Raw genomic sequence first — 20142 nt, forward strand, 5'->3', positions numbered from 1 at the left:
CAGTAAATGTGTTAATAGATTTGAACTAAAATTAGTATGAAATAAATGTATTTTAAATATTTTACTAGGGTATATTTGAAGTTACCACAAAATCCACAATGCTGTCAATCAGCACTTACTGTCATTAACCGTGTGTGTAACGTCAGGATTACCTGGTCCTCTCGTCATCTTCATCACTGGAGGAAGAATACTCCGCAAGCTTCATTAACGGACTGAACGGAGACTTCATTCCCAAACCCTTACAGAGGAAAACAGCTTGAGATTAAAGGCCAGCGCTCTCTTACTGTTAGCCATGTCCCATCTACAGTCAGACCAAAACTTATTCAGACACCTTTAGCGAATTAACTGATAATGTGAGAAATGCTATAGTTTAGAAAATGGTAATAAAAAATGAGAAGAACTCAGAGTTAAACTATCAGAACAAATTCATCGTGATAATGTCAGATAACTCTGATAGAAAGGTATGTAATGGATTCGGTTGAATAGCTCTCAGCTGTTAAATGTAAGGAAACAATTAGATAAAACCAATTTATCTCAACTAATTACCAAGAAATGCTTCATTTTGTTCAGTCTGTGTGTAAAAAGATCACATTAGCAATTAAAGAAAAACATGCTCAGATCAAAGTGTCGGAATCATTTTTGAATTCCCAAATTTTCCTGGAAGTTTTGGGTATAATACATCACGATTTGCTTTATTTTGCTGTCCTCACTTACATAAATGAACTATAGTGTCCTGCACACACTAGTAAAAAAATATCAAAAACGATTTCTGGTGTCTGATTAATTTTTGGTTTTAGCGGAGGAGAAATCAGCTGCTGCGGGATCAGATCTACCTGGTTCTGCGGTGACGTCTGAGCGTTTCTGTTGGGATGAGCTGGACTGTCCAGCACACAGTGACCTGCACAAACAAGAGCGTCTGCATGACGGCGCACAAACACACATCTGAATACCTGAGCTGATTCTGAGGGATCTCACACCTGACTGTGAGCTGCTGCAGCTGGAGCTGAAGGACATCTTCACAGACGGACCATCGCCACTGAACACATGAAGAAACAAACACGCTGAGCGTCTCACCTGAGGATCATGAGAGGAGTAACTCAACACAGCTAACAGCACAAGCAGTGATCGGCTCACCTGGACCCGTATCTGTGAGGACTCACCGCATCTTTGAACTTCGACGTAGTGCGCTCTGGGATCTTGAGACAATGTTTGTAAAAATCAAGAGATTATCATTCATTCTTGTTACAGTTTTTACATGTGTGCGTTTGTGTATGCATGCCTTATTTATTAGGGCTGTCAAAAAAAATGAAAAAATAGAATTGCAAATATTTGTCCAATTTAAAATAAAAATCCACATTTGAATGCAAAAACGTTGCATTTGAATGTTAGGTGTGCGCCAGGCAGCTTTATCAGTGGTGCGCGAGATGCGATGACGATGTAGGTGTCACTGCGCTGTTCAGTCAAAACATTGCAGAAAAAGAGAGCATCAATGCGGAGAAGATGCGGTTTACATTTTCTAGAGGGACATCTATCAGCGTTGCACTCGAGAGCCGCATGTTTAGAAAGCATGTAAAATTAATGTAAGTTCAACTTTTAAAAAACCCATCTCGTCTCGAGGCTTCATGGCAGTTTTTCCCATCCCCCTGCATCGCATGTGTTTAAATGAAAGAGTACTCTTTGTGATTGGTTTTGTATTAAACTATGCAAACATTCATGACGCTGTTTTGTTTATAGTTGTTTAAGCAACTTAATTATATATGGCTTAGAAACATTATTTTAAACATTATGCACTTTTTTCAAAGATAGTTGTGTTATTTTATTGCTTTGAAGAAACGTGCATTAGTAATATTTTGCTCAATGTGCCCTCAGGAGAGAAACCTAACTGAAATGATGCCTTTTAAATTCGTATATAATTGAAATATTGAAGTACAAAATTTGAATTTAGTTTTTCAGCCATTGTTATTTACTGGCATTTGTTCAGGCTCATAAAGCTGATTATTCTCCCCCAGTTCTCTTCATTGAACGCCTTTGACCTGCATTCAGGGTTTCTGAGGCATCCTCACATTTATTTTTGTGTGCTAACCGTTCGTCTGTTGTGAATGCATGTGTCACATCAGAGGAAGGAAGGAAGGCACCTCCCTTGGGGAGAGGAAGCTGTTTCAACCGCACTTTTAACAGCTGCCACCTATACAGATGTTTCTGACGCAGAAAAACACTTAGCGTCATGACTTTTAAGTCATGATGACTTGGTTTTGTCAGCTGTGGATGACTGATATTTTCTCTGAATGCTGTAATATGAAGGAATGCTGTAATGAACAGTGTCGTATGATAGAGTAGAGTCTCTGAGTGTGAACACAAGGGTCATGATCAGGTTTTCGTGACGGACCTTGGGCGGCTGCTCGTCAGGGCTGAAGAAGACTTCATCGAGCGCTGGAGACAGAGGAGTGGACGAGACGTCCGTCATGGAGCTGCTGTGCTGAAGCTCTCGACCGGGACACACACTCATGCTCTGAAATCACACAGTCACACAGATCAACACACACATTCAGCAGGCAATGCTGCATCCTACATGCTTGTTTTATGTCATTATAGCTGGAATCAAACAGTCTGGCCTTTGTAAAGCTCTGTAAAGTGAGTTTGTTCACGCTATGAATGCATGTGCAAACACTCCAGATACTGCAGCTGGATTTAATGGGGGATTTTTTACTGTCCTATCATACAAAAACAGTCTGCATTACATTCTTTTTATGCGCATTATTATGAGACGGGATAACTTGACTAGCAGCGAACCGATCTCGTTCACAGCATCTGTGTGTTGTTTTGGTCGTCCTGAAAAGCCTGAGCAAAGTCTGTCGTCAAAGTATTTCTGTATAATTGTCTTAAACGACAGCGTTCCCAAACAGCAGCATCCGCCTCCGAAAACAGTCTCAAGTAATTTATTATATATGAAAATTATTATATTCAGTGGCTTCTCCTAGTTCTCTTAGAGATATTTAGTGTCAGTTTATCAGGACGTGATTTTGTTGTCTTCGACTCGTCTGATGGAAACGGTGCTTTATTCATGAATGTTTTATGCGATATTCCAGTTTTGCGCATATGTTTGGATCTCCCAACCGTACAATAATCCAAACACAAACCTCAAAAACAACACAAACATGGGTCACTGAGCACAAAACCAAGCTTCTGCTGGTCATTCCAGTCCTCTGACCTGAACCCTGTAGAACATGAGTGACCTGAAGAGAAGAAGCTGTGAATCTAAAGGGTCTGGAGTGATTCTGGATGAAGGAATGGTCTCTGATCTCTCGTCAGGTGTCTCTAACCTCATCAGACTTAGTTGTTCATTTGTATTTAAGCCCCAGTGTTTGCTGTGCTGCCTGTTCTGGTTTGATTTTCATTAAACCTCTACCAGCTCCACTTGCGTTCCTTTGCTCCTGCATTACAGCATTACAGTCACAGATCCATAAAGCGCTCAGACTGAAACGCACCAGGAATCGATGTTATCCTCTGGTTTGTAATGATCTTCAGAGCGGCAGGTGCTACACACAGCTGTGTTCACAGTTCACTCTTCTTCTTAGGAACACTTATATTCATCCTCAGTGTTGGGAAGTTACTTTAGGTTACAGATAAAGTTACCCTGTCTAAAATGTAATAAGTAGTGTAACTGTTTCAATTACTTTAATAAAGTATTGTAACTGATTACATTTGATTACTCTTCTAAATTTCTAATGAATGTTTTCAACTGTTAATCATTGTCAAACATGTAAAGCAGGCCAGGTTAACCTTACAGTAGTATTCAACACTGATTACTGTCCTTTTTGAAATCCTTCATCACTTGAATTAAGATTATAATCATTTAATTTTAAAAAACTTACTTTGAGATCATTCTGAGGTTAAAAACAGATTTAAAACCATAACAAGAAATAGTTTAGTAGCTATCGTGTTTCTGAAATTAAATCTTTATGATAGGAAACACTGGCATCTAACAATGGCTTGGAAAAAAACAGTTAATTAAAAAATAAATAAAGCATAAAGTTATGAAATAAGCATGTGTCTTAAACTCCTGAAACATTGGTGTCTCATATTTTAGAGCAGTCACTGCAATTCATGAAAGAAGTCAATTAAATCTGTGTGTGAGAATTTTCAATTTCCATTTTCATAAGTAACTAATTTAATTACACATTTTCTCAGTAACTGTAACTGATTACAATTACATTTATTTTGTAATTAAATTACATAACTTCTTTCCATGTAACTAGTTTCTCCCCAGCACTGTTCCTCCTACAGCAGAAGAGCTACAGTGTGTTTCAGGGCAGAAGAGCAGAGAAAAGCCTGATCTGATCATACCGGTGGTTTGGCCGCTCTCTGCAGCGCTGGCGTACACGGACTGGAGTTGCTCCCTGACCCCAGACGAGACTGGACATGAGGAATCCTCACCACTATATTGTTCAGATTGACCAGATGAGCCTCCAGCGACTCCAGTTTACCTGCCAGCTGAACGCCAGAGTTTCACATCATCATCATCATCAGTCAGGGTGCTTTACGTTACATGCGTGACATGAGTGGCTGGTGTGTTTTACCCCGTCGTGCCGTGCGTCTCGAGGCTGGTCTCTGGGAGGAGTGCGCTGGGCTCTCCGGCTCTGCTGGACATCAGCACAACATCAGCACCACACAAACCCTGACCGCTCAGTGCATCAGCCAGGCCCGGCTCCACAATCACATCACTGAGGGCGCTTCTTAAAGGGGTAACTCACCCAAAAATGAAAATTCTGTCATTAATTACTCACCCTCATGTCGTTTCAAACCCGTAAGACCTTCGTTCATCTTCAGAATACAAATTAAGATATTGTTGATGAACTCCGAGAGCTCTCTGACCCTCCCATAGACAGCTAGTGTCCTCACACGATCAAGGTCCAGAAACATAGCAAGGACATCGGCAAAATAGTCCATGTGACATCAGGGGTTCAACCGTAATTTTACGAAGCTACGAGAATACTTTTTGAACGTATGTGATACACATGGATTATTTTACTGATCTCCTTGCTACGTTTCTGGACGTTAATCGTGTTAATTACATTGCTGTCTGTGGAGGGTCAGAGAGCTGTCGGACTTCATCAGAAATATCTTAATTTGTGTTCTGAAGATGAATGAAGGTCTTACGGTTTGGAAACGACATGAGGACGAGTAATTAATGACAGAATTTTCATTTCTGGGTGAACTATCCCTTTCAATTAGTGAGGGTGCTGTTACCTACGTTGTATTGAACATTAATGGAGCAACAGATTTTGTGTTTCAGGTTGTTTATTTTGTTTAAAAATCTATATAAATGTATGAGGTGGCAAGAGGGACCTTTTACCCCCGCACACACGGTATTGATACAAATACTTCAGCTAAAATAATGTTTCGTTTAATAATGTCTAAGCTAACACTTGTTCAAAACAATCACTTTAGCAAAGTTTGTACTGTTTTCTGCTTAATTTGAAAAAAAAAAAATCATTTTTGTTCAATAAATATACTGTCATTAAAATGTTAATATAAATAAGAAACTCCAGTGATTTTAGCAGAGAGTGCATTCCAACTTAAACAGTAATTCTAACTGATAAAAAGCAGAAAACATAAAATAAGCAGAAATAAGCAGATATGTCTGTGATTAACATTGCTCAGTGCTGCAAATAAATAGAAACCGATCTCCTAGAGCGCACTGGATAGTGTGCCAAATCTGCAAAGAAATGCCATTATTACAGCTTTAACTGGTGCTATTGATTCGTCTGAGGGTGCTTAGCACCATCTAGCACCCCCGTAGAACCGGGCCTGGCATCAGCAAATACATCAACACATACACTGACATCAAATACTGAGCTCAAATGTATTATATGACAAAAAAGAGAGTGTGGAGTCAAATGTGTGTCTGGGAAAACAACAAAACAAACAGATTTACAGCTTAGTGCTCTGCAGTTAACCAACCATTAACCACTGCTGAGAAACTTCCAATCTCACCTGGTCAGTGTATTACTGTCCCTACCTCAGACTAACATCTATATGATTATATATAATATGATTGGGAGAGAACAGCAGATTGTGTGTGTCTGAGTGAATCTCAATGGGATCAGTGTTAATGAAGCTCTTCACCTGCTCAGCAAACAGACTCACGGCCGCTGATTCAGGATCAGTCCTGTGCTGATCACCGTCTCTGGGCTGAAACACACACACAAACAGCAGATCAGTACACCAGCGCTGCTGGAAAAAACTAATCACCATAAAAATGCTGAATTATCATATTTTCTGGAAAACAAGTCACACCCGGTCAAAACTGCACTGCTAAGAGAAACACTGATCATTTGCATCGGTGTAAGTCATATTTCAATATTATATTTAAAAATTATGTAAATTACCACTAAATAAAGCCAAACATTTACAAACATTTTAACCACTATACATGTATTTTAGTCCCTCTCAATCCATAGAACCACTTTAATGTTAACTGTATATAGAACAAGAATGAAAAATAAAAGTGGAAAATAAACAAATTATAGTGGCATTCATATAAACAACACTTATTATAAACTCCAAACCTAAACACATTTAACCCTGTAAGGCCCTCTGTTGTAATATTACAACATCAGTTTTAGCTTGTCTAAAATAAAGCTGCTCATGTTTTTCTTTTTTCCCTCTAAGACCACATTAGCTATGTTTCCATCCGCCTATTTTTATGCGCATTTTGGAATAACACATAAAAAAAACGCTGAATGGAAATGCCAAGATGTGCATAAATTCTAAAAATGAGCATAAAAAAAACTTATGCGCACATTTGAGTAGTATAAACTTTTTATCCAATAAGAAAAACTGTGCATAAACTATGATGGAAACACATTTACTGAATGTCCTCCATGCACATCGAAAAAGTCATGTGACTTAGCGCTAAGGGACGGGATAACTTGACTAGCAGTGAACTGATCTCGTTCACAGCATCTGTGTGTTGTTTTGGTCGTCCTGAAAAGCCTGAGCAAAGTCTGTCGTCAAAGTATTTTTGTATGATTGTCTTAAACGACTGCGTTCCCAAACAGCAGCAGCCGCCTCCGAAAGCAATGACTGCAATTATTGTGTTTCGTCTGCTCGCTCTGAGGTGCAAGTAATTTATTATGTATGAAAATTATTATATTCAGTGGCTTCTCCTTGTTCTCTTAGAGATATTTAGTGTCAGTTTATCAGGACGTGATGATTTTGTTCTCTTCGACTCATCTGATGGAAACAGTGCTTTATTCACAAATGTTTTATGCAATATTCTCGGAGGGATTGGCACGGTAATGTCTTGGCGGAACAGATCTGCTACGCAGCTGCTGCTGCTGAAATACATCCACAACATGCTGCTGTGAGCATGTAAGAAATACTGCTGCTGCAAATAAACATTACATGAAATAACCTCCTATAGCATACATGAATCACCTCGTAGCAGATCTATACAGGTGGAGCTGGGGAGGTGGAGGGTTTCTGAAGCACGCAACAAACTGCTACAGCAAGCACTAGTCATATATTTGAATGTTGAGCATCAAGCTCATTGGCTACTGATACAGGAGAGAACCAATCAGCTGTGCCATGTGATAATGATGTCATTAGGTCAGGCTGAGTTAGACCTATCGGACTGCGTCATCTAGAGTTGCTAGACTGGATAAATCTACATTTAAGTAAGTAAAATGTTTAAAATACTTTTTTTCTGTGACTAGTAATATGTCAAGATCATGTAGATATTACGGTATTGTTGAATGCATTGATCATTTTAGGTTTTGAGCTTGTTATGTCAGTGTTGTAATTTTACAACATTGGGTTAAAGGAATAGCAAAATGTGCCTGTGCACATTGCACATTACGTGAACGAATTGTGCTTCTCACTTGTTCCATGTGGGAAAAAAACTACTAGAAACAAATTTTGTTACACAACAAATGTTACCATTTTGCGATTCAATCAAGATTTTATAATTATTAAATAAGTTCAAGTTGAAGAATAAATTATCTCTTTGAGAATTTTAAAGTATTTTTGTAGCAATATTTTAAACTATTTGAATCTTATTTATAAAATGTCCTATTGCTTTTTCTGCGCTTTGTTCGTTTACTCAAATATCTGCTTGAGGGACAGGTGATACATTTCGGAAATGTGGGGGTATAAGGGCTATTAGCATGATAAGTAAAGGACACAATATGCACTCAGACAATATTGTGTGGATTCTGTGAATGGGTGAATTCTTTAAAATATGAAAAGTATGATGGGGATTAATTTGCACTGATATTTTTAGCCTGGAAAATATTCATTGTTTTTTTTTTTTTTCATTTTAGATGCGAATCCATTCCATTTCCACTTAGCGGATATGAATTAGCAGCACGTGGGAAATGAGCTATAGCCTATAACTACACTTGACAGGCCGTTACCCTCCCTAACAAGCACACTCACTGTGTTCAGGGCTCAGATTCCTTGATCATCTCAGTCACAATCACACCCTACTCAACAAAACTCTCAATAAATGATCGTTAGCACACGCAAACCTGGAGAAATTAACCACAATTGTATTGCAGACAACATTTTGGTAAAACCCCTACATATCTCTGACCATTTCTGCATTACATTTAACCTACATCTTTCTACCTGTGTGCCACCACCCACTATACCGGTTACTTTTAGACGAAACCTATGCTCCCTTCCACCCTCCCATCTCTCCTCTGTAGTGTCCTCCTCTCTTCTCTCACCAACCCATTTCTCATCTCTGGATGTGAATGCAACAACTGACACTTTATGCTCTACTTTAACTTCTTGTCTAGACGATGTGTGTCCTCTCTCCTCCAGGCCAGCACGTGCTGCCCCTTCTAACCCCTGGCTATCTGATTTCAGGAGTGGCCATTCAGCTGAGACTGCGCTACTGTCAGTCACTGAAGCCCTGTGGATTGCAAAAGCTGATTCCAAATCAACAGTTCTTATTCTGCTGGATCTATCTGCCGCTTTTGACACTGTCAATCATCAGATCCTCCTGTCCATCCTCTCATCACTGGGCATCACAGGGATTCCACTTCACTGGTTTGAAGATGATCCAACGGTAGCTGCACGGATCTCAGGCTGCCTGGAGAACATCTCGGCACGGATGAAAGAACATCACCTCCAGCTCAACCTGGCAAAGACTGAGCTTCTTGTCTTCCCTGCCACTCCGACTCTACAGCATGACTTCACCGTCCAGCTAGGTACTTCTACAATTACCCCATCAACTTCAGTCAGAAATCTTGGTGTAATCTTTGATGACCAGCTGACCTTCAAAGACCACATTGCAAAGACTGCTCGATCTTGCAGGTTTGCACTACACAACATCAGAAAGATCAGGCCCTTTCTGACGGAGCATGCTGCACAACTTCTTGTCCAGGCCCTTGTCATTTCTAGGCTGGACTACTGCAATGCTCTTCTGGCTGGACTTCCGTCTAACACAGTCAAACCTCTACAAATGATTCAGAATGCGGCGGCACGACTGGTCTTCAGCGAGCCCAAAAGAGCCCATGTTACACCTCTCTTTATCTCCTTGCACTGGCTACCGCTTGCAGATTGCATCGAGTTCAAGACACTGATGCTTGCTTATAGAACAACCACAGGCTCAGCACCCGCCTACATGCACTCACTATTACGAATCTACATCCCCTCCAGAAGTCTGAGATCTGCTAGTGAGCGACGCCTCGTGGTACCATCACAGAGAGGCTCAAAATCACTCTCCAGAACATTCTCCTTCACCGCTCCTGGCTGCTGGAATGATCTTCCCACCCCGATCCGGAGCGCTGGATCCCTCACAATTTTCTAGCGACAGCTGAAAACTCATCTCTTTTGACACTACTTGACTTCATCTTAAAAAAAAAAAAAAAAAGTCTTCTCTTTATTTATTCCTTCCCTTTCTAGCTTGTACTTATTTGAACAATGCCTGAAACTTGGTGTTATGAGCACTTCCTGTGTCTGTTTGCCTCTTTAGGATGAATCGTTTGATGTAACATATGACTAGTGCTGTCAAACAATTAACCGCAATTAATCGCATCCAAAATAAAAGTTTTTGTTTACATAATATATGTTTGTGTGCTGTGTATATTTATTATGTATATATGAATACACATATGTGCACGTATATATTTAAGAAAAAAAATTGATGTTTATATATTAAATATATTTATATATAATATAAATTATATGAATGTAAATATATACATGCAAATACATATAAATATTTTCAAAATACATAATAAATATACACAGTACACACATATATTATGTAAACAAAAACTTTTGTTTTGGATGCGATTAATTGACAGCACTACATGACACATAACTTACGCAGCTTATCACCTACAGTATGTCAGCTTGTTGATTGCTTTTCATATCATATTTAAATTCTACTGCCTTTAAATTTGTTGTCTTTTTACATTTACATTTAGTCATTTAGCAGACGCTTTTATCCAAAGCGACTTACAAACGAGGACAATAAAAGCAATCAAAATCAACAAAAGAGCAATGATACACAAGTGCTGTGACAAGTCTCAGTTAGCTTAACGCAGTACACAAGGGTTTTTCTTTTATATATAATAAATAAAAAGAAAAGGAGGATGATGTGACCCTTCGGCAATGCACGCACGTTTTCAAAACAAGTATTACGAACTACAGCCTTCTCTTGTGCTCGTAATAAAACTAAGGGGGTGCTTATCGTAGTCGATAGGAAGTTACATTTAACTATTGAACACCGGGAATGAGGATGAAGGTAGATTTATTTTTTTATATGCTGTAAAATACATAATGACAGGTTAGCACTGGTCTACATTTACTGCCCGAATGAGGCAGACAGTGCATTTTTCACAAATATTTCCAATTTACTTGAAAAATTATGATTATGAGCAGATGGATTGTCCTTTAGTGATGGGTGGTGATTTTAATGCTGTTGTAAATCCTGCACTGGATAAATCTCACCCTGATACTACAGCTAACCCATCCTCTACGTTATTGAATAAATTTATCACTGAACTGAATGTAATCGATCTTTGGAGAATCCAGAATACTACATCTAAGGACTTCACTTTTTTTTCTAAAAAGGGTGGAATATCTGATGGGAGGACCTTTCAAATTTTGTAACAACACACCCTTATGGCACAACTTTAATTTTTTATGTTGAAATCGGCCATTTGTCCAGCCCTCTTGGTCTACATTGGGCAGAAACACATGCCATGACTTATATGATAACCAGGGACTCTGCTCACTTCAAGAACTAAGAACTATGTTTCGTTTACCAGCATTATCATATTTTGTCTTTTTTCAGTTACGTTCTGCTCTCAAGGCCTATGGAGTTCCCTGGGCGTCCCCTATTTCCTCTCATCCTATATGGGATCGGATCGCACCACCCTCTGGTCGGCCATCCATTTCTTTATTGTATAGTAAACTTAATGATCACACTGCAAAGTCTCTTTCTATTAAATCTATCTGGAATCGTGAATTAACAGATTTTGATTTATCGGTCGACTGGGAGAGGGTGTGGTCTAATCTAATCTTAACTTCTAAAAACTTGGCTCATCGTCTTATCCATTTCAAAGTCATCCATAGAGCATACATAACTCCTTACAAGAGGTTTAAAATGAAACTGCAATCGACCTATAACTGTCATATATCTGTAACACTGTATCAGCAGGTACTTTTCTCCACATGTTTTGAGAATGTCCAATTGTTGTCAGTCTATGGACTCATGTGAATTCTGTTTTGTTCCTTTTACTACAAACTGAAACTGAAATTGCTGATGGTGTGTCTGTTGTTCCCCCTCCCTGTTGTTTGTTTGAGTGCATGTTGTTTTGTTGACTTGAAAAAATAAAAAGTTGATCACAAAAAAATAAGAAAAAGAAAACAAGTAGAATAGAAAAAAGAATAGGGAACTCTAGTGTTAGAGGCTCTTTTTTTAAATAATTATAAAACAAGTCAAAAGAATAGAAATAGAATAGAGAATGCTAGTGTTAGAGGGTCAGATGTTTTTCTTATAAATAAAAAAGAAAACAAACATAAAATAGAGTTAGAGTAGAGATTGCTAGAGTTAGAGGGTCAAATGAAGATTTTTCTTCTCTTTCATTGTCTTTCAGTGTCAGTAATTGGTATTTATATTGTTTTTTTCCCCTCACTTTTGAATAAAAAAAAACTGTTAAATATGAGGAGAGATAAACCAATATTTACCATAATTTACAGAATTCAGAAATGATCTTTGGTATTTTAACAAGGAAAAACTGATCTGATCTACAACACTCTATTTTGCCACATTAAAGGATGCACATATATAGATTAGTAGTGAAAAAGGAAAATTGGAAAAATTGTTTATTAAAAAAACCCTAATAATACAAATAAATAAAGAGTGAATATTTGGGAAGAGAAACAAGAGATTCTGTGTGTGTTGTCCTGTGGAATTACTCCTGGAGTATTGTTCAAATAAAAGCGAAGGTCAGGTCTGTTCATATCCTCACAGCAGGTCTCAGTCCTTATAATAAAATAATAACTTTATAATAAATAAAGAACCTTATAAGACATAACGTTCACTAATCAAACCAAATCACACGACATAAGCACTGTTTATTCTAGAATATAATTCACGTGTTTTAATGATCTGAAACATGATGTGACTTATATAATGACACTAATGTCAAGCACACAAAGCCCAGACGAGTGCACACATTCACACACACACACACACACACACACACACACACACACACACACACACACACACACACGTGCAGTGATGAATACATAAGAAATGTAGACAAAAAATGATCTGACTGTTTGGCAAAAAGTCATAACTATTCAGACTCATCCAAGTGCTCACTGAAGTCATAAACTCTGACCTGTTTCTTGTGGTTTCTTCTGGTCTTCTCGGTAAGGTCAGTCTCTTCCTGCCATATCATCTCCTGGAGCTCCGGCCACTGGAGTCCGGTCTGGTATAAGAGCCGTTCCTGCTCCTTCACACACACACACACACGCTCACTCTTCATCTGCTCTGCTGTACACAGCGCAGAACATCAGCACAGCCGTTCAGACTGAGAACAACACTCTACTGCAGCTTCTCCTCATGTCTAGACTTGAATTCACTGCATGCTGTTTAAATGGCGTTAGGCTGATTTTCCTCCACTGCTTCAACAATTTGTAAATGAAAGTGATAGTTTTGTAAAGAGATTCGTATGTTGGCACAGTTTTGAGAAACACATCCAAATACTGGACTGCTAGAGCACACACTTCAAAGATTTACACACACAGAATGAATGAGCGATTCACATTCCAGTAAAACACGCTGCAACTGACCCCACACACATAACATCACTTTGACACGTTTAAGATGCAGAGCAAACAAACACTAATGTGATAAAGCCGGGTGCTGCGGAGTAAAACACAGAGCATCAGTGAAACATCAGCACTCATTTGACATATATGTGACCCTGCAGCACAAAACCAGTCATAAGCAGCTCAGGTATATTTGTAGCAATAGCCAACAATACATTGTATGGGTCAAAATTATCCATTATGCCAAAAATCATTAGGATATTAAGTAAAGATCATGTTCCATGAAGATATTTTGTAAATGTCCTACCGTAAATATATCAAAACTTCATTTCTGATTAGTAATATGCATTGCTAAGAACAACTTTAAAGGTGATTTTCTCAATGTTTAGATTTTTTTGACTCTTATGACTGGTTTTGTGGTCCAGAAAATGAAGAGGGTTGATGCGTACGTCTTCGAGGCGGCGGCGCTCCTCCTGCTGCTGCTGGATCCTCTTGTGTCTGTCGGCCAGCAGCTGTCTCTTGTAGTTGTCCTGGTTGTGTGTTTGCTGGAGCAGGTGTGTTTGTGTGTTTGTCTCCTGCTGCAGACGCAGGAACTCTCGTCTCAACATGGACTCTCCGGGAAGATTGACTATAGAGCTGTGTGAGCACAAACACAAGAGCCACGGTCAGTTCTCAAGCCATCTGCCGTATGAAGACACGCTCGCTGACATCTGCTCATCACACAGAGACAAGAGCGAGGCCATTCATGCTTACATAACAACTTCAGCTTCATAAACCAGCTTCACTCTCAGCGATGTACTGGTTCACTGATCCAGATCTCACCGCTCAGATTTAACATGTAATCCAAACTGATTTATCGTCCTAATGCACTTTCCTGGTCTGATTATTATCAGTCCAAAGTAGGGCTGAAACGATTAGTCGACATTATTTACCACATCGACAATAAAAAATTGTCGAGAAATATTTTTATTGTCGAGTAGTCGTTTGATCTCATGTAAGAGCCTGCAATATGCAGTTTGACCAGTGTGGCGCTGTAGAGCAAGACAGCAATTCAGAGAAGACGCGCACACACACACACACACACACACACACACACACACACGCACACACACACACACGTTTGTTTTTGTGAAAAATGTGAAAACATCCCATAGGCGTAATGGTTTTTATACTGTACTTACTGTATGTGCTATTGTCCTACACCAACCCTACACCTAAACCTACCCTTACAGGAGACTTTCTGCTATTTCAGATTTTCAATACACTCCATTCTGTGTGATTTATAAGCGTTTTGAAAAGTGGGGACATGGAGTAATGTCCTGAAGTCACCTTCTTCTTGTAATACCTGTCATACCCTTGTCATTATACACATCTATGTCCTCATTTGTCACAAAAACGCACACACACACACACACACACACACACACTTCAGAGCAAACACAGCGAAGCTGAAGCTGCTGGGCGGCGTTTGGATGAATATGTAAATATATGCTGCGCTTTCCTCTCAATAATGAAATAAACAACAAAAACTGACAGCAGTGAGAAAGCAGCAGTTAAGAAAGCGTCTGATTACAGCGATGTGGAGGTTTGTTCAGTACTCCAGTAAAGTCCAGTCACAACACGTTTATTTCTACAGTACTTTATGCAATAGATAGCCTTAAATCAAGCAGCTTTACAGTATTAAACATGAAAAACCAGTCAGAGTCAGAGTCGCTTTCAGTTAGAATTACAACTTGATTTTCTGTTATAAAGCAGCTCTCCAGTGTGGAGCTAGCTAATGAATATCATTTTATTAAAGTGATAGCTTGGATTGCAGAAATCAAAGCTTGAACTAGCTCAGGACTGTTTTGATTATCATAAATCATGAGGTATTTTAACTCTTTCCCCGCCAAACACGAATTTCCGGGTTTCTGTGTTCTCGCTGTTCTGCGCTAGGGGGCGATATTACTCATCTCCTGAACGAGTCCAGAATCACTCGATCAAAAACACAGACGAGGAAGACGCAGAAACGAGTGATCTCATATGTAAGCATATGCATATGAAAAATAATGCTATCATCAACACTAACCGCGTATAAATGAAAACGGCCTAATGTTACCGAGTGAATGTGGATCCAGAAAGTGTTAAAGGCCTGTGAAGCTTTGGGATACTGCTGGAAGCCATCTACTGCATCTTTGCTTTGATAATATTACTGAATATGAGCCAGATGTAGTATTTGATAAAAATGCGCTTTTCTCAACTTTTCGCTCAAACTTTTGCTTTTTTTAAGAAGCATACCTAAGTGTTGATTAAAAAAAAAAAAATTAAAAAAAAAACAATTCTTGAAGCTAGAATAAAACAGATTTTTTTTGTTTTGCATGATCAGATATTCATACGACAAAATATTCTGGGTGCCATGAAATGTTGAAACCGCTGGCGGCTGGCAACTTGTTTCAAAAACGCTGGCGGGGAAAGCGTTCAGAGAGATTATGTTGTGAATAAAATAGTTTATCCAAAAATAACCAAAGGAGATATAGCTAGAGTTTCTCTGTTAGTCATCTCATTTTGTGTGCCAAATATATATATTTGTATATAATAATTGTAATTACATGATTTTCAAAAGCTGAAGTGATTACCTTTATTTATTTGTTAGAATAAGTATAATTCAGTTTTTTGAATAATCACTCAAAGTCTACCGATTAATCTGTGAAAATAACTGACAACTAGTTGATTACTTGTTCTAATAATTGTTGGATTAATCGATTATCAAAATAATCGTTTGTTGCAGCCCGTCCAAAGAAAGGCGTGAGGAACACTTCCTGTTTTATTTCCACTCGAATTGTATCCATGTAGCTGGTGCATCACACTAGCTAACCCATTAAAATTCATAAATGTTAATATTTAGTCATTATGCTCTTTGTGGCTAGTCCAGAACTGTTACTTCTCTGAACGATGTGAGCTTCCTCCATTCATCTATGCTGTAATCTTGATTTCATAAGAACGTAAGGAAAGAACTGGGTCAGATCAGCTTTGCAGCTGAAGGTGGAGAAGAGTCTAGTTTGTCGTTTTTTATCAAAGTGTACCAAGTTGCTCTGTCAAACCCTCTTCGTTTTCAAGCGCTCACGGAGATCACGAAGTCCTGCATCTACAGGAGGAATGAGTCTTACGTCGACTCTACAGTCTGAACTGAGAGAGGACGGCAAGTAAACATGTCTGAAGGCCTCTATTAAGCTTTCATGTAGATTGGTGTAGCGACACATACCTGGGTTCCCCTTCATCTTCATTCATGGCATCTTCTTCATCTTCACTGCCACTGTATTCATACTCCGTCCCCTCTGTTCACAGCGATCATAAACAGAGTTTGAGGCCAAACCAAGAGCAAACTACACCAGCATCTGAACAGTGGATCTTCTCAAACCATCACCTTTCTCTCGTCTCCTCTTCCTGGTTCTGTCCAGGTGGTCTTTGAGCGTGATGCGCACCTGTCGCTCATTGGGAAGGTCTTTAATGAAGGAGTGGCGCAGGAGCGTCTCTGTGGACGGCCGGTGGAGGTAGTTCTTCACCAGACAGCTGTCTACAAACGTCTGAAACTTCTTAGACCTTCAGGAGCAGTGAAACACATTCGTTTTTTACGATCGCTAGGACACCTTTCTCGATGCTTCGGTCACTTTTTCAGAGCTCTTCACACAGCGAGCACTGCTTTGGCACAAAATGCATTCATTGATGACATCTGACAAATCACATCAATTCTCTCAGCACTTCGACACAAACACCACCAAAACTGTACTACTATACAAGTCCATTTGCACATGTTTGCATTACAAACTCCAGTTTAAACCCTAGCACAGTACAAAAACTAATAAGTACAACATTTCTACAATAATATCATACAGAAAAATATTCTAAGAATAATTTTGTACTGCAGTGTGAACATGGAGCATGTAACATGCAGTGAATTATAAACTGTAGAGAGTATAATTATTGTTTTGTACAGACATTTTACAAGTATAATGCTTGTTAGTGTTTTTAGGTTGTTGTGGTATGTTTGGTGAAAAGCTTTGCTAGAGTTTTGGAAGAATGAGTTGATTTGAGACATCAATGAAGTGTTTGGTAGCTTTAGTGCATTTCGAATGTGAAATGAACTGCTGTGTCGAGTTGAAAGATGGTTAGGAGCAGTTTTGAAAAGTGACTTTAGTATTGAGAAATGTGTCCTAGCGAGTGTTTGGGAGCTCGATGGGTCATTTTGAGGTCTGGATGGAAACTCCACGGCTGTGTGGCAGTGCTGGCTGTAATAAATGGCAGTCTCTCACCATTTCTTGGACTTGAGTTTGGGAGGAGGATTTCGTGGAATGAGGAACAGCGCTCTCATGGGATGCATGTCACACAAGGCTGCAGAGAAATACAGGAATCATACACAGACACTGGATCATACGGGACTTCTCTAGAGTGTTTCTGCGTATGTAAACTCACGTGGCGCTCCCTCAGCCATCTCTAAAGCGGTGATTCCCAGAGACCACACGTCGCTCTGAAACATGCGTCATCACGGTCACTGATGGGAACATGTTCAATCACTGATGTAGAGTAGTCTACTCACCCTGTAGTCATATGTGGAGTCAGGGTTTTCATCGCACGCGATCACCTCCGGCGCCATCCAGTACGGCGTCCCGATGAACGTGTTTCTTCTGCCGATCGTCCGGTCCAACTGAGCGCTGACGCCAAAATCCACTGGAAAAACACATGCATCAACTCTCCTGCCATATACATACAGCATATGATACAGGGCCATTCTTCTGTGCATGCATATTGCTCTGTGTTTCAAAAAAAACTTATGTAATGCATTTTAGTGAATTCTCATTTTTGTGTAGTTTAAGTATTAAAATAACTACAACAAAAAAGAGACCAAAACAGAACGAATATACTAAAACTTTAAAATTTATATGGAAACAAATGCAATTTTTTTAAATCTAATTCAAAATATTAACAAAATGATGATAGCATATCAATGATACTTAAATAACACTGCAAAAAGTGCAAAGTAGTTCAAAACAGACTCATGAAGGGAGTCCTTTCTTTTATTGATTGTGCAACATCTTTCATATAAGAAATAAAAAGCTGGCATATAGAAAAAATAAAAATAAAATAAGAAACACTAAGAAAACAAGGGTGAGCTTGCATTGATTCTCAGTGAAGCGTGCTCATGATCATATCTAGTGTTTCTCACATGCTGGCAACGGCTGGTCTTACCCAGTTTGATCTCGGCGTTCTCCGTCAGCAGCACGTTTTGTCCTTTAATATCTCGATGAATCACGTGATGTGAGTGCAGGTGTAACAGACCCTGAGAGAACAGCAGCAAACCACAGTTTACACACAAACACTGGACAGAAATAGCTGCATTTCATTACTTTTGATACTTTCAGTTGTGTCTTTCTTTTAATGATGTGCATCAACTCAACAGAGAAATCAATGCCTATTTCCAGCTGCTAAATTAAACATTGTTAAACAGCTTCTTTCCTCAAATAACATATTCCACAATTCTGTTGATTCATCTTAACTTCTGGACCCAGAATATCCCTTTAATTTCTCATGATTGACTGTGAATAGAGCATTTCTACAAGTAATGTCATTTATTATCATTGGGGTTATAAAATCAGTGAAAGAACAAGCTTTATATTTCTGTTACACCATATGAAATTCCATCATTTTCATGCTGAAGAACGAAAAGCATGATGTACAAAAACACTTAATGGACAGAATGCATTTCGTAACACAAGCAGCTCCTTTCATGAATGAAATGCGTGTCTCATTCACTGAGTTCTGTGGATGAAATGCATTTGTGACATACTGAGAGCTTTCATTGATCTTTGCTGTTTTCTGTTATCCATATTAACTTTCTTTTTTTGATGTTTGCTGTTTTCTGTTACCCACATAAACTTTATTGTACTAAATGAAGAGCAGGCTTCATCCAGACGTGAAATGCAACTGGTTTTTATCTGTCTGGGTATTATACACATTAAAACATAACTGCATTCTTTCATAAAATACAGCATTTCGTGTCACGTAATTCGGTCTGACCCTGAACACAGCTTACACTCAGCACTGACATTTAGGATGGATTTCAAGACTACAAATCAACAACGGCCTGCAAAACCAGGCAGAAGGACGCTTCTCTGATCGCTCTAGTCTCTTTCATTATGAAGAGTACAAACTAATTACGATCCTTATGTGCCTTATTGGAACAATCATATTGGAAAAATGTAATCATGTAATTTATTGAATGCGGATGTAACGATATCAAATCTCATGATACGATATATATTGCGATATTTAAAAAGAAAAAAAGACAAATGAAGAATTAGGGAAAATTTTATTCATTTTTAAGTTATATTATTCTAATGTGCTTTGAGAGTTCAAAATTAAGAGCTCCAACCCATGTTCTTAACTACGAAACTTAAGTCAGAAAAAAGTCAGTGAATTGACTTGTAGCTGAACTTTAAAGAGGACTCAACCCTCTTTTTATTTGTGATACTGTCTCCGTCTGAATTACACTCACACTGCTGTTTTAGGAAGACAAACTGTTTAGAGTATATTAATAACAATGACAGTAATAGTCATATATTGTAAAACAATTGCACTGTAAAATAAATGAAAATGAATATTTCATAGGTATATTATTTTTATACTTCTTTCCTCATTTCTGCACTTGAGAGAGATACTTTGAATTTGGGCTGGATTTAACCGCTCGCTGTCAGTAATTTCATATACTGCACTTTAAGCTTTTATTTTGAAGGAAAATCTAGCTTCAGTGAAAACAGGCACAAAAACACGTCTCACTACACATCTAGTGAAATGCTGTACTCA

At 38.7% G+C, this 20142-nt stretch overlaps 1 protein-coding gene across 4 annotated transcripts in view; it reads right to left on the minus strand.

Annotated features, from left to right (window-relative positions):
• si:zfos-2326c3.2 (misshapen-like kinase 1) overlaps positions 1–20142 on the minus strand; it is a 57603-nt gene that overhangs the window by 24386 nt on the left and 13075 nt on the right. For 2 of the 4 annotated variants that reach the window (XM_058797383.1, XM_058797381.1), the window contains exons 6-21: positions 18529–18619; positions 17879–18009; positions 17755–17809; positions 17595–17673; positions 16709–16884; positions 16547–16619; positions 13755–13941; positions 12873–12986; positions 6127–6192; positions 4578–4640; positions 4345–4491; positions 2387–2509; positions 1135–1196; positions 978–1036; positions 834–898; positions 153–238 (exon numbers count right to left, since the gene is read on the minus strand). In XM_058797383.1, the coding sequence (XP_058653366.1) occupies positions 153–238; positions 834–898; positions 978–1036; positions 1135–1196; positions 2387–2509; positions 4345–4491; positions 4578–4640; positions 6127–6192; positions 12873–12986; positions 13755–13941; positions 16547–16619; positions 16709–16884; positions 17595–17673; positions 17755–17809; positions 17879–18009; positions 18529–18619 (1577 nt within the window). Of the gene's footprint in view, positions 1–152; positions 239–833; positions 899–977; positions 1075–1134; positions 1197–2386; positions 2510–4344; positions 4492–4577; positions 4641–6126; positions 6193–12872; positions 12987–13754; positions 13942–16546; positions 16620–16708; positions 16885–17594; positions 17674–17754; positions 17810–17878; positions 18010–18528; positions 18620–20142 lie in introns of all 4 variants that reach the window. The other 2 variants (XM_058797382.1, XM_058797385.1) reach the window with 2 other exon arrangements.

Source organism: Onychostoma macrolepis, chromosome 14 (assembly GCF_012432095.1).
Source record: "Onychostoma macrolepis isolate SWU-2019 chromosome 14, ASM1243209v1, whole genome shotgun sequence".
Lineage (NCBI taxonomy): Eukaryota > Metazoa > Chordata > Actinopteri > Cypriniformes > Cyprinidae > Onychostoma > Onychostoma macrolepis.